This window comes from Mytilus trossulus, chromosome 6, assembly GCF_036588685.1.
Source record: "Mytilus trossulus isolate FHL-02 chromosome 6, PNRI_Mtr1.1.1.hap1, whole genome shotgun sequence".
In the NCBI taxonomy this organism is placed as follows: Eukaryota; Metazoa; Mollusca; class Bivalvia; order Mytilida; family Mytilidae; genus Mytilus; species Mytilus trossulus.
In genome coordinates this window covers 70,389,682-70,405,691 of record NC_086378.1, presented here as the reverse complement: position 1 = coordinate 70,405,691, position 16,010 = coordinate 70,389,682, and the positions used below count along the sequence as shown (strand labels likewise).

General features: G+C 30.5%; 1 protein-coding gene across 3 annotated transcripts in view; it reads right to left on the bottom strand.

Annotated features, from left to right (window-relative positions):
- LOC134721769 (C-Maf-inducing protein-like) overlaps window positions 1-16,010 on the bottom strand; it is a 68,122-nt gene that overhangs the window by 18,335 nt on the left and 33,777 nt on the right. For all 3 annotated transcript variants that reach the window (XM_063584975.1, XM_063584976.1, XM_063584977.1), the window contains exons 5-9: window positions 9,214-9,303; window positions 5,737-5,844; window positions 3,714-3,794; window positions 992-1,095; window positions 208-309 (exon numbers count right to left, since the gene is read on the bottom strand). In XM_063584975.1, coding sequence (XP_063441045.1) covers window positions 208-309; window positions 992-1,095; window positions 3,714-3,794; window positions 5,737-5,844; window positions 9,214-9,303 — 485 coding nt within the window. The remainder of the gene's footprint in view (window positions 1-207; window positions 310-991; window positions 1,096-3,713; window positions 3,795-5,736; window positions 5,845-9,213; window positions 9,304-16,010) is intronic.

The window sequence follows — 16,010 nt, the reverse complement described above, 5'->3', positions numbered from 1 at the left end:
ATGGATCATTAGATTAACTTCTTATAATGTTCAGATAATATCCCAAATACTAACAAATAGTACTTGGAAAATAAGTTTTTTAAAGAATTTTAATAAAATGTGTAGTTCTTCCTCATTTTTTTTTTGAAATTCCATCCAATTAAGATGCATTTGTTACATTAATGTAAACCAAAGAGTATAATGTATAGATTAGTGTATAAAACCTACAATTTCTTGTCCTCAAATGAACTGTAAACAGCTGCCAGGCATACAGCAACCAGATTAGGTAACACTCTTGGATGTGGACATACTAATGCTGGACCATGCATGCTGTAAAATATGGAAATATGTACGCAATGGTTACACTTAGCAGGAAATCATTCACTTGAGATTCTTTGTTTTCTTTGGGTTTCAATGTTCACAGATTGTAGTAATATTTTTATTTTCTAGACTATTAGATTATATGATTTTGCTGAATTCTGCATACAAGCATGTAGAATTATTTCACTGCATTGATCTTTTAAATTCAAGGTTCATTTATACCCACCAGGTTCAATTATACCCACAAGTTCTAATGAATGCACAGTAAACTTATGTATATCTAGTGTTAGTATAGCAGCATGGATCAATCTTTAGGACCAGTCATTTAAAAAGAATAGAATTGATTCAAAGCAGTTGACCTCTATTTTGAATGTGATAATAATGTGCATTCTATTTCAAACTGACTAGAAAGCGATATACAGATACAAATCAATTTAAAACAATACCCACCATGTATCCGAAGTAACTGTATACATAAATGACATAATGGAGTTGTCTTTTCATACTATTTTGATTGATAGATATAAGAAGATGTGGTATGAGTGCCAACAAGACAACTCTCCTTCTAAGTCACAATTTATAAAAGTAAACCATTAAAGGTCAAAGTACAGTCTTCTTCAGTTAACAAGTCAGATATCAAAACAGAAATCTTATGAACTCCAGCTTAACTTTTATCTTTATAATATCTTACCATCTTATAAAATTCTGCACCACATTGAAACCATCATTTTGACAATTCAATGCCAAAATGTATTCTTGCACAAAGCCCCTCATTCTTGGAAACTTTCCAAAATCCTGACAAAACAAAGAATTTAGACAATTAAATATAAATATAATATTCCACTCATATCTTTATTGATGTTAATTACTGATACAAATTAATAATAAAATAATAATATAATTAGTGTTGTGAAAATAGAAATGTTTATGGTATTTTAGTCTATCTTTTTATTTGATGTATATCTTGTTTTCTATCACTTTCTAAATGCTTTACTTGATGCTGTCAATTAACTTTAGTATATAGATATATAAATGTGATAATTAGGCTAACTTTATGTCTGTTAATGATCATAATAAAAAGTCACCCAGACTAACACATACATTTCCAATTGTGTTTTGTTGTGTAGTAAGTCTCATAAAATACACAATATTTCCAATAATGATTCTATGAGTTACCATATCAATTTAGATTTTTATCTGGTACATGAACTATTTGCATTAGACCTACTAATCTGAGTAATGAAAATTATCGTGCTTTTTCATTGGGTTATAAAATCTGCATTCTTTGTTGTGATCTATTGTGTTTTCACCCAAAATGAAAATTTTGTATGATATTATAGTATGTTTGAACTGATTGTGTACTGTGTATTGCTAGTATGAACTTTTAAAATGATTACTTTTAGTATGAACTTATTGTGTACTATATATTGTTGGTATAAACTAACTGTGTACTGATATTATGAACTGATTGTGTACTGTGTATTGTTGGTATGAACCTACTGTGTTATGTTGGTATAAACTTACTTTGTTATGTTGGTATGCACTTACTTTGTTATGTTAGAGTATTCTTTGTGTACTGTGTATTGCTAGTATGAACTTACTTTGTTATGTTAGAGTATTCTTTGTGTACTGTGTATTGCTAGTATGAACTTACTGTGTTATGTTTGAGTATTCTTTGTGAACTAGGTAATAAGTAGTATGAACGTATCATGTAGTGTAAGTATGAAGTTACTGTGTACTGTTAGTATGAACAGAATTTATTGTATAGTGTTAGTATGAACTGCTTGTGTATTATTAGTATGAACTTTTTGTGTAGTATTAGTATGAACCGATTATGTATTGTGTATTGCTAGTATGAACTTACTGTCTATTACTTGCATGAACTTAATGTATACTGTTAGTAAGAACTTATTGTGTACTATGTATTATTAGTATAAACTTGTTATTATGAACTAACTGTGTTGTGTTTGAGTATTCTTGTAACTACTGGTGTGAACAGTTCTATCTTTGTGAAATGAGTATCGTATGAACTTACTGTGTTAGGTTTGAGTATTCTTTGTGTAATGTGTATTGTTATAATGAACTTACTGTGTTATGTTAGAGTATTCTTTGTGAACTTTGTATTGTTATTATGAACTTACAGTGTTATGTTAGAGTATTCTTTGTGTAATGTGTATTGTTATAATGAACTTACTGTGTTATGTTAGAGTATTCTTTGTGAACTTTGTATTGTTATTATGGACTTACTGTGTTATGTTAGAGTATTCTTTGAGTAATGTGTATTGTTATAATGAACTTACTGTGTTATGTTAGAGTATTCTTTGTGAACTTTGTATTGTTATTATGAACTTACAGTGTTATGTTAGAGTATTCTTTGAGTAACGTGTATTGTTATAATGAACTTACTGTGTTATGTTAGAGTATTCTTTGTGAACTTTGTATTGTTATTATGGACTTACTGTGTTATGTTAGAGTATTCTTTGAGTAATGTGTATTGTTATAATGAACTAACTGTGTTATGTTAGAGTATTCTTTGTGAACTTTGTATTGTTATTATGGACTTACTGTGTTATGTTAGAGTATTCTTTGAGTAATGTGTATTGTTATAATGAACTTACTGTGTTATGTTAGAGTATTCTTTGTGAACTTTGTATTGTTATTATGAACTTACAGTGTTATGTTAGAGTATTCTTTGAGTAATGTGTATTGTTATAATGAACTTACTGTGTTATGTTAGAGTATTCTTTGTGAACTTTGTATTGTTATTATGGACTTACTGTGTTATGTTAGAGTATTCTTTGAGTAATGTGTATTGTTATAATGAACTTACTGTGTTATGTTAGAGTATTCTTTGAGAACTTTGTATTGTTATTATGAACTTACAGTGTTATGCTAGAGTATTCTTTGAGTAATGTGTATTGTTATAATGAACTTACTGTGTTATGTTAGAGTATTCTTTGTGAACTTTGTATTGTTATTATGGACTTACTGTGTTATGTTAGAGTATTCTTTGAGTAATGTGTATTGTTATAATGAAATTACTGTGTTATGTTAGAGTATTCTTTGTGAACTTTGTATTGTTATTATGAACTTACAGTGTTATGTTAGAGTATTCTTTGAGTAATGTGTATTGTTATAATGAAATTACTGTGTTATGTTAGAGTATTCTTTGTGAACTTTGTATTGTTATTATGAACTTACAGTGTTATGTTAGAGTATTCTTTGAGTAATGTGTATTGTTATAATGAACTTACTGTGTTATGTTTGAGTATTCTTTGTGTACTGTGTATTGTTATTATGGACTTACTGTGTTATGTTAGAGTATTCTTTGTGTAATGTGTATTGTTATTATGAACTTACTGTGTTATGTTTGAGTATTCTTTGTGTAATGTGTATTGTTATTATGAACTTACTGTGTTATGTTTGAGTATTCTTGTAACAACTGGTGTGAACAGTTCTATCACTATACTGGATCTAGGACTGTTTTTACAATGCTGAAATAAAAAGTTAAGTCATCTTTATATTAATTCACCAATCAAAAGCATTTATATGTTCTATTTATACCAGACTGTATGCAGTGGTTTAACAATAGTTACCATATAAATAAAACCTTTTTTTATTATAATTTATTTGTATACAATAACCATAGAGCATCAGAGAAACGTATTTGTCATCATTAGCAAAGGCCAAATAGAGTGGGATCTGTTTAAGAGGTAAAAGTACAAGTATTAGTTCACTGAGAATACCAAACTCTAATTTTATTTTACATTTTCTCCCAGAATGCACTTTCCACAGATGTAATATAAATCTGTGAGGTCGTTACCAATAACAGTCATTGACTTTTCACGTCTGAAAGACATGTACTGTAGACAATGTCAACCTAATAAGATTTGTTTGTATTATGATCTAGTGACATAAAACAGCTTTGGTAAACTGCACCATTTCCATTTACACTGACACACAATGATATATTGGTAATTCAGAGAATAATCACATGTTTTTTTTATTGATTACAAAAATTGAGATCAAAATAATATTGCATTAGTTTAAATTTACGATAAAAGACAAAACAATATTGCATTAGTTTCAGTTTACAATAAAAGATTAAAAAAATAAAGATGTATGGATATTTTCTCTTGTCTAATAGTGCAGTTTACAATAAGAGATAAAGATGTATGTGATATTTTCTCTAATAATGCAGTTTACGATTAAAGATAAAAAGATGTTTTATTTTCTCTCTAACAGTACAGTTTACAATAAGAGATGTATCAATCACACAATTATATCTCTGACACATTTTAGTTAACTTAGGAAGATTCCCATTAACAAATAAATATACCTCCTGCAGTGTTATGAATATAGTTCCTGCAGTGATATATATCTATCTATGTTAACAATGTATGTATAATATTCAGACAACGTTTTGTTACTTTGATTTGACTATAGAGAATTCTCTCAACCAATAGCTCTTACAACATTGCAATTTGTTCCATGAAAGAACACTTTCCAACTGGTCAGAGATTTTAAGCAACTGCTATAGCAGCACCACATTAGAGTCATTAAAGTGCAAAAGTACTATTAAGTTTGTGAGTCAATGAACAAGTCTTCACATAAAAAACTTTAATCCTTATAATTTTCAACCCAAATGATAATTTTTTTTAATAAACCTTTTTACCCATTTGAAATTTTTTGTCATCAATTCCACAATTGACATGTTGTAGCTTCTTGTAAGAAGTTAGCCACCATATTGAAATTTAAAAACTCATAAATTCCCTATTATAGCAATACAATCTAAAATGAAACAACACCTTCCTCACAAACTCAATTTTATTGAGATAATATTCGAATTTGAAACAAACAAGTAAAGGAAAAACTTTTGAATGCAAGTATTCATTCATATCAAGTCCTGCTTTTAAATGGTGTGATTGCACCAAGATCATTAGTGACATTTCACAGAATTTCACTTTTGAATTTTATAATTTTGCCAACAAGTTTAACAGCATTACTTTCCAATACTAAGTTAAACATCAACATGACTCCACCAATAAGTTATTCTTTCATAGATGACTTACAAAAACTTCAATTAACAACCATTACAATGCAGTAGGAGTAAAAAAATCTTGACTTTTAAATGTTAAGCTGTTCCCATTTCCTTCCCGAGGACTCTGAACATTACATTTCATATTTGATAAGTTTAAAAAAATATGAGATGGGGAAATATATGTTGTTCGATATAATATATATTATAAAAGTTTATGTAAGCTACTTGAATGTATATATTTTATAGGATAACAATGGAAACTTTAATATAAACAGTAAATTTGTGCGCATGTGTCAAACATATTTTTTGTGCTCATTAGTTTGTTTACAAAGCGTAATAAGGACGTCATATTAGAATCAGCAATTATAAACACCCAGGCAACCATCTATACTTACTTTACTGAAGAAGTCACATATTTCCTGTGTTGGGTGGTTATTCTCCAGTAATGGTGCCAAGGCAACAATAATGTTTTCATGAGCAACTCTTGTGATGAAGTCTGCATTCTGTGAAATAAAGGCAAAGATAAGTAAGGTTAGACAAAAATGTGATCATAGTACACAGATGCCCCACTCACTCTATCATTTTTAATGTTCAGTGATCAGTGAACTGTGAAATTGGGGTAAAAACTTTAATTTGGAATTAAAATTAGAAAGATCGTATCATAGGGAACATGTGTACTAAGTTTCAAGTTGATATGACTTCAACTTCATCAAAAATTACCTTGACCAAAAACTTTCACCAAAACTTTAACCTGAACTTCGCATTATCATTTTCTATGTTCAGTGGACCGTGAAATTGGAGTCAAAACTTTAATTTAGCATTACAATTAGAAAGATCACATCATTGGAAACATGTGTACTAAGTTTCAAGTTGATTGGACTTCAACTTCATCAAAAACTACCTTGACCAAAAACTTTAACCTGAAGCTTGACAGACTGACGGACAAACAGACAGACGGACGAACAGACGGACACACAGACGGACGGACAAAGAGACAGATGAAGAGACGGACCCACAGACCAGAAAATATAATGCCCCTCTACTATCATAGGTGGGGCATAAAAAAAACTAGACCTTAGTCATTATTTAGAAAAACAAAGACGACCAGTCCTTAGAGTCACAGAATGGTAATAATCAAAGCAAGGAATTTCTCACCTTAATTTACTTATAAAATAAAACTAAAAATATAAATCTTTTTTTCCTGGAGGTGTTATCATTTATCAGCAAACGCTACATGCTTTGGCCATTAAACCATACAAAACACATTACCTTATGGGGAAAGACTTTTTAATACAGTCAGCGTTGATTAAAAATCCATTAAGATGAATATGAAATATTAGCAATAAAAACGTCAATTTTGAGTAAAAATGTCTGGCAAATTTCCATGAGCAATGACATAATATAATTATTTATCACATAACAGTGGGTCAATTATCAATCTATTGTAGAACACATGACCTTATATGGATTACAAACTGACTACACATTTAATAACTATAGGTGTTTAATATGATCCTGTGTAAGGCTAGGAGCCTGTAATTAAGTGCTTGTTGTTTTGCTGAATATCAAAAATTTTTGTTTACTGTTTTGTACATTAATCAGGCCATTAGTTTTCTCGTTTGACATTTGTAATGTCAAGGCCTATTACCTTTTTATGCAGGTATGGGTTTTGCTGATCCTTGAAAGCCATACAGTCAGTGATCTTTGGATGCTAACTTTTACATCATTCAGTAATTATAAGTGAAATTTATAAGTATATTATGGTCAATCTGATTAGAATATCATCTGTGATTTCACTATGCTTATGAATGCAAGTTTTATCATTAGCAGTCATACCACACCTTCTTATTTTCATATTAACTATTGTTGTTTCAAACTATTTAATTAACTTTGTAAACATAAATTCCTCAATTCATATAGAATTCATGATCAAACCACAACAAAAATTATAATAACTGTCAGCAGGCTGAACCAAACCCCAAAAAGTGAACAACAAAATGATGAAAAGGTAAGAAGATCTGAGAAGAGTGAACATGCTTTACCTCCACAGTGCTTTTACACCACTTCCCTTGGTTAAGAGGATGAAAAGCATCCACAAACATGTTTTTTTTTTTAAATTGTATTGTTATCTTCAACTATTGTCTGTAATTCAGTGGTTGCTGATTGGTTGGCACAAGTGATATTTGTTTTTGACATAAATTAGGCCATTGGTTTGCTTGTTTAAATTGTTTCAGTTTGTAACTTTTGTAGCTAACATTAAACATATGCTCATTTTGAAAACCATAAAGTGGACTATAGCTGCTTACATCCTTGTACTTTGTGTCAATAGCAATCTTACTAGGCCTTATTTTTATATCCTAGCTATCCTTAGTCCGGGAAGTAAACGATCTTCTATACCATGTCTACAGTCTATCAATCAGACTATAGGTGACCAGAAATCATTCACAGTAATCAAATCCAGTTATTTCTAGTTTTTAATCAATATTCTATTCATGAAATAAAAGATTAAATTACTTTAGAAGATAAGCTTCCAGTTCCATCTTAATTTTAATACAAACAAAAACCTTCAAAAAATCAATCAACTTTTTATATGCATACCCTGCATGTAATATGGTGAAAGTATAAAATGAAGGAACTTAATTTGCATTATCACGTTCTGCCAATACAATAATTTCAGGGTAAATACTATATTTTTTGTAATTATGAATTTAGTGTCCCCGGGATCAATATATTATAAACATATAGATACACAAATGTTTTACAATTTATATAATGACCATGCTTTTTAAACTTTTGCCAACATCTAATAACAAAGAGCCTACGGATCTCCCACATGTATTTACATTTGATTCACAACATACTACGTTTTTGATAGTTTTTGGCGGTCCAGATATAAAATCTGAGGATGATGGGTAATTCTATTATAAACAGCAATTACATAATTTTTCCCACACTGTGCATTTTGTAATCAATCAACAAAGCTATTTTCTGTATGGCATGTAATATCCTATTTCATAAATTAAATAAAATGCTTAATTGCATGCCAAACATTCATACTTCAAAGATATAACATATTTGTAAGATATGGAGCTCCATTGATCTATTTCTTGTCTTAAAGATGTTGGTTTTTTTTGCATACATTGAAACTATTCCATAGACATAATAGTCCAAGTGAGAGTATAAAAGATGAATGGATGAATGAATATTTTTGTCCGATGGTAAGCCTGTTGCAAACCAGATTAATACTCTCAGTTCTATTTTTTCAAATACCAGCTCACAAAGCAAGAGTCTATAGGAATATATATCACTTTAAATGTACAAATTATTCTAAAGATTAGGAAAGCAGTGTTTGCTTTTATTCCTCAATCCTGCACCTTCTGTGACATTTTGGTCTCTTGTGAAGAGAATATGTCTCATTGGCAATCATATCACATCTACTTTTTATGCTTAGTACAAAGCAGTAAATATAAATTTGGAAGTCTTAAAAATGATTTGACCTGTAAGCTAGATCAAAACATTAACCTTTCACGTACTACATGTACCAAGTGACCAAAAAGGCTGACATAAGTTGAAATAGAAAGTGAAAGTAAGAATAGTCCTACGAATTTAGATAGCTGAAAGGGGAATTATTAAAATGAGATAATGACTCGGAGCTAACATTGTATAACTTCACGGAATAACAATAGTAGAATTATTAATAACAAATTGAGTAGGATGATTGAAAACAATTAAGTGTTTGGAACTTCCATTGTCATTGGGAAATCGGTTACTTGATTTAAAACCAATAAAAAAAGGTTGGATAAATAATTGTTTGGTCTCACGTTTCAGGAAGTTCATTCAGGCTCATATTTATATACAGTACATACACTGACCTGCTGTAACAAATCTGAGACCAGATCTAAAGGAAACTGGTAGATACTGGCATCCTGTATATTTGTAGTTAGAGATACATCAATCATATTCTGAAAGAAAAAATATAATATTTGTAAGTTATGGATATTATACTTCTGTACTCCTACCATAACAAAACTGATCAAATAGCAAAAACTCTAAACTGTTTGTAAACCACAACATTTAAAAGAATATATCATTATCTACTTTGTTCTACTGATACATATGTATACCGGTATATAGAATGACTGTTTAGTTGAGCCAAATGTTTTATGCATATTGGAGAAAAGAACAGGTAAAAAATTGAATCCCTATCCAAACTTCTGTCCTCAGTCAGAGCATTCTAAGGTAGTGTGGCTGTGTAATGCCATTCATAAGAAATATGCAACTTTAAGCTGAGCACAGAGGTTTAAGAGTTTGAACCCTGAACAGTTGGGGAAAATTTGGACAAAATATTCAAGATATGATACAGTCTGAATTTGAATTGTGATCAAATATTTTATATAATACAAGTTTCTGACACAAAAAAAAATGTCAAAATCTTACAAATTTATTATGAAATACTGTGCAATTAAAAGTTTCTTCTTCCTTTTTTGAAAGATTTTGTGGAAAAAATTGAACACCTTAAAAAAATTGGAACTTTTTGAATCCCCCTTTGGAGCAATTACCCCTAAACTCGATCCCAGACTTTCCATTGTAGTATGGAGCTTTTAGTAAAATTTAAGAGAAATCCATCTACATACACACAAGTTATTGTCTAAAAACTAGAAAAAGGCTTCTTTTAAACCCTTTTTTGGCCCCTAATTCCTGCATGAATGGGGCAATAACCCCCAAACTCAATTTAAGCCTTCCTTTTGTGATTTGGAACTTTGTGGTACAATTTCAGAGAAATCCAAACACTCACACACAAGTTGTTGTCCAGAAACTACAAAGATGCTTGTTTTTGGCCCCTTTTAAGCCCTTAATTCCTAAACTGTTGGCACCATAACCCCCAAAATGAATCCAAAATTTCTACTTGTGGTATTAATTTCAGAGCAATTGAAATACTTATACACAAGTAATTTTCCTGAACGTAGAAAAAAGCTTGTTTTGGGCCCTTGGTTCTTAAACGGTTGGGACCGTCATCCAGAAAATCAATCCCAACCTTCTTTTTGTGGTATTTAACCTTCTTATCAAATTTCAAAGAGATCCATTTATGTGAACTAAAGTTATTGTCCAGACACCAAAATGTGTCTTCAGATGACAAAGACAGCATAGTCAAAGCAGAGGACAACAACGACATCATACCATTATATGATAAAAAAAAATATTTTGCAGACATGTAAAAATTGGCACAAAATACAGATAGGCACAAATGCAAAATGCTGATTTATTCGACTGAAATTCAGTACAATGTCTTCCATTTCAATATGTACTAAAATAAACTTTTACCATTTCTACTGGGAAATCTTTAGTAATGTATTAAGGTTCATCATAACCTTTTGGCTAAAATGGCCGTATTTACACTACAAATTTTACTCTGAGTACAGACTAACCTATACACCTGCAACAGTTTTAAGGGATGGCAGGAACTAGATATATAAATTTTAAATGCATTTTATGTTTCAGAAAATTATAAACTTTTCTAGATTTTGCTATCCATTTTTTTTCGTTCCTGCAGAAGGTGCAAAAATTAACTAAGTAGTGAAAACGATTGAGAAGCTCCCCTCATATAATAAATGTTGTGAGTAGTATTGATTTAAATGGACAATAGATGGACAATAGACACCTGTAAAAAATAGGTGATTTAACAGTGTAGCTGAGTGGACCGTATCAAATGAAACTTGGGTGTTTGTTTATTTTGCTATCTTTTGCAGACTGGAAAAAAATGCACATCAAAATGCAGGTAAGTTTTTAATTTTCTGAAACGTAGACTTCATATAACTTTTATATATCTAGTTCCTGCCATGCCTTAAAACTTTCCTGGATGTTCCAGTTTGTCTGTACTCATAGTAATTTTTGAGGTGTAAACACGGCCATATTTTTCAATTCCTTATGATGAACCTTAATACTTTTAATTTTTCTTTGCCCTGTGTGCACTAATCTAATTGGAACAATATCATGACAACAACACATCAAATGCCACAACTAGATGGCATTAACCATTTAATCTCATATTCATCTTCAATAACCAAAAAAAACAAATGCCAAATTAAAAAGGGATTATCAAATTGTAAAAATCTGTCACATCTGTCAAGATAGTAATATTTTTTCTGTTTTCTACCCAAACATACAAAGGTTGAAAAATCCTCAGTTTAATGAACTGGTCCTGCGTGACTAGCTCCACGACTATGTATTGATCGCATATTGAAATATAATTAGATTTACAGGCAGTGCGTCTGTACTTAATTCTTAAAAATAAAAAAGACAAACACATTTGAAAAAGAAGATGTGGTATGACATTTTCATTTTACCATGTAGGTTACAATGTACCAAATAGCGTGACATGGACACAGCAACTTGTGAAGAAAACATGACACAGAGATTATAAACCAGCTAACTATATATGATTGGTTGTTATATCACTTCCTTGTGAATAAGGTCTCATGCAAGCTCAAGTTTTAATTCCATATCAACGCATTATAAATCCTGTTTGATTCCCTTTACCTTCAATAATTTTCCAATTTTCCTTCTTGAATACTGTCCTTAGCTTAATTATAAAAATATATGCCTTACTAGGCATTTTTGCAGATACATGTATCCTTTAAAAACAAAAACATTTCAGATGACAAAGTATAGACTTAGATTTTCACTTATTACTATTCATCAAGGAAAAGCACTACCTCATTAAGTGCTATTAAGTTGATGAAAATTGTTTTCTGAACATAATTACATCTCCTAATAACATATATAAACCTTCCATCAGACAATACAAATAACTGAAGAAGGATTATTTCTTCAACAAATATCTATAATATCCCATTTAATCTCTCTCTTAACGTGACAAATGTACAACAGTACATACATCTGCTTCACTGGTCATGACTGAATTTTATGCTGAAAGTCTTTTAAATCGAGACTTCTAACTAAAACTGAAATGGTGTCAAGAACAGAAAAAACATGTCTTACTGAAATGCACACCTAATACTATCATTTCATATACCAAATATAATTTAGAATTAGACCTAGTCCCAGAAAACTAGCATGGATCATGTGATGCATTGACCCATTGATAAATTGAGATGAAGGTCAGATGAATTAAGATTTGACAATTATACTGACACAATTGCAATACATGAACTGGTACTGTTTTCTTCAAAATACAGTTGACCAGTTACTGGTAATAACTGAAACAGATGAACAAAAAACTTTACAAAGGGGTCATTGAATAACAAAGTTAGGTCAAGGACAGCAGACAATCATATGCCAGATAGAAGTTTCCTGCTCTTCTGAAACATGAAGCTTTATCTATGTCCAGCATTATGCAACATTTGTCACAGGCAAGACAAATCAATAGGACATTAGATTATACCAAATGGGAAAAAAATGAAATAGTTGTTTTTAGTGATCAAATGAGTTCTATTCCAATTTCATTTAAAATCCAATTATATCTGATACTATTATCCCATTTGAAAAACATATCATTAATTGTTTCACTTAGGATCAACTGAATGAAATGTGCATTATTCTATAAATATATTATATGAACTACTTGTTAAATATATCCTATAAATGTATCAATGGACAACTTGATACTCCATCATTTGTATCAAGTTTTGTGTAAATAGTCATAATCCTAGTTTCTGTTGTCATATTTGATTTTGTCCATTAATTTTAAGCATTAATCAGGCTGTTGGTATTCTCCAGTGAATTGTTTCACATTGTCTTTCCAGGCTTCTTTATAGCTTATCATACAGTATGGGCTTTGCTTATAAAATTCTTCAGATTATTATACAGCATGGGCTTTGCTTAAAAAATTCTTCAGATTATTATACAGTATGGGCTTTGCTTATAAAATTCTTCAGATTATTATACAGTATGGGCTTTGCTTATAAAATTCTTCAGATTATTATACAGTATGGGCTTTGCTTAAAAAATTCTTCAAACTTCAAAGAGAAAAGTTAGCATGAGTTCAAGGATAACAATGTTGATTATTATATTATAGAAACTTTTTTTCAAGGGATATGTAACGCCCTTTCAATGGTTTTAACTCCCTTTCAAGACGCATAACTCCCTTCTAATGGGTATAACTCATTTCCAAGGGACATTAAAAGCCTTACATCAATATCAAACATTAGTCCAAAATATTGCTTAAGTTAACCTTTGACATAAATTTTATTTTGCTCTGATTAGAACAATTGGTGTGAAAGTATTTATTTAAAATAATGATTTTCTGTATCAATGACATTATCATGGCTTAAGGAGGGTCACTTACTATATGTTATAAGTTGCAGGAATAAGTAACATTTACCTGAGCTTCATCATGTGTAATAAGGTGGAGAATTTAAGTTCTAGTCTACCTAAGAATCAGGCAGTGGTGGAAACATGACAAACAAAAACCCACTGAGGTTGACATTAATTTATGTTCAAAATGTATAATGATGCAAAAATATACCATTCCTTTCATTGTCGTGTTCTGGTAATTGGAGATAAAATTTGGTTACAATGCACTAGATATTATCAATTAAGGGGAGATAACTCTGTAATTTGCTATCATTCTTACCAAAGTTTATCTAAAGATTTATCAAGTTACCAGACACGCAGAAACTAAAGACCTACCATTCCTAACTCAGGATGAGTGTTACTTCAAAATAGGATGACTAGGGAGGTGGGTAACAGCCATGTTTTGATTTTTTTTAAAATTGCCTGATTCTTACAAAGACTGGCACTTATTTAGTTTGAAATATATGACAAAAGGTGGGGTGTTCAGTGTCTCAGATGCTCACCCCTACCACAAAATGGTTGAAGTTCATTAATACTAATAGGAGTAGATAATATTTATTCCATTTATTGCAACTGAAAGTTGTTACACTTATCATAAATAACAAATATTCTCGTAAATGTTAAATCTAATTACGTATTTAACCTAAAATGTGAGTATTGAATTTGAATATCGGTCATGAGATAAATATATATTATTATAGACGACTATTGTAATTACACATCTATCAAATGAGTCTGACGTCATGGAGGATCACCGCATTGTAAGATCTATGTAATCACTTTATTTTGTGTCACTTTACATCAACAGAAAACAGCCTTATCACAGTGTGGGAACGGAACTGTACGGTGTTTTAATATTTTGGTCATTCGGGAGACTGTCAAGCGGTGCTCCGACATTCGCAAAACAACAAGTTGATGAATGTAAGTTTTGATTAACGCAAACGTTATAATTTTAAGTTTCTGCTTAAAGATTTGGTAACGAAAACATTCTACACAATATAATAGACCAATCAAATGCTGTAAGCGACATATACAGCCAGACGTTTTCTTACAAACGGTTCAGCTCCGAGTAAATCGCTCAAAATTCGTCATCAACATCGAATAAAAGTTAAAAAATAATTCAAAAGGAGATTCATAACTACACCAATTTTTACAATTAAGCATTTGATGATATATAGTCTAACCATTCTGAAAGTTCTATAACGATTGTTTCAGTAGAAAATTACATAAATCAATTTTCTTGATGTTGGTTAATATTATTGACTGTACAATCGCTCGCTCGCCTGTTGTATTCTCGCTCGGAGCCTTTCTGTACAATCACTCGGGCAAAATGATAAAATAGATTGCATATTTATTTCATTGTTTTCTATTTCTTCACTCAATATTCATGTATTAAATATATAAATAAGAGTGAACATAAATTTTCTCCTTGTGTTCCAATTAAGTTTCAATCGAGTACACCATTCTAACGCACACGTAGTTTATCTATACCAGAGACACATAAATCGAAAATCAGTATACAAGACAAAAACGTAAAGCACACATAAATTATAATAAATATCGATTAAGAATAATAAGCTCGTCACACAAAATTCATTCAATAAAGTAATTATTTCAAGTATTCCAATATTTTCCATATAAAAAAATGATAATTTACTTTCAAGTTTTGGGAATTGATTTCAACTTTGGTCACAATATAAAAAATGCGAGGATATCCTCTGTTTTCTGTGACAGCTTATATACTAAACTTATAAATATTACGGCCTGATTATGCACGAACTCTTTTAGACACATACCCCATTTCAATTCCCAATTTCATTTGTAGACACATCTATCCTGGCTATCCTCATGTCTTTTAGTTTCAACTAGAATGAAAGTATTTACTATTGCCATCAAAGTGGACACTTACAATTATAAGAAACTCGAACAGCTAAAATGATCAGAAAGGCAATGTTTTATTACATAAATGACAATACTAAACTTCGTGTATTATCTTCTTATAGGAAAAATCCTAACGTTAGGTATACCGAAATTGACAAATATAATGCCTTCCCTCGTTAAAACTATCATAGAGCATGACATAACAGTATTACTAGTATTTATTAAATTTATTAACCTTAACCGTATTGTAGACTTCGTATGTTGATGATTAAAGACCCGTCGATTTAAACAAAAACTTTGCAATTCATATATATTTTTTAAATTTTCCAACAATATCAGATGTTAATTTTTGCATCTTAAAACGAGGTACTAACATGCCAAGTGTTATCTCAAGTCTCAACCATTTTCCAAACGGTAGCTACAGATTTGATCCTAAATACTAGTAGTAGTAACGGTTATTCCACAGAAGCAGATC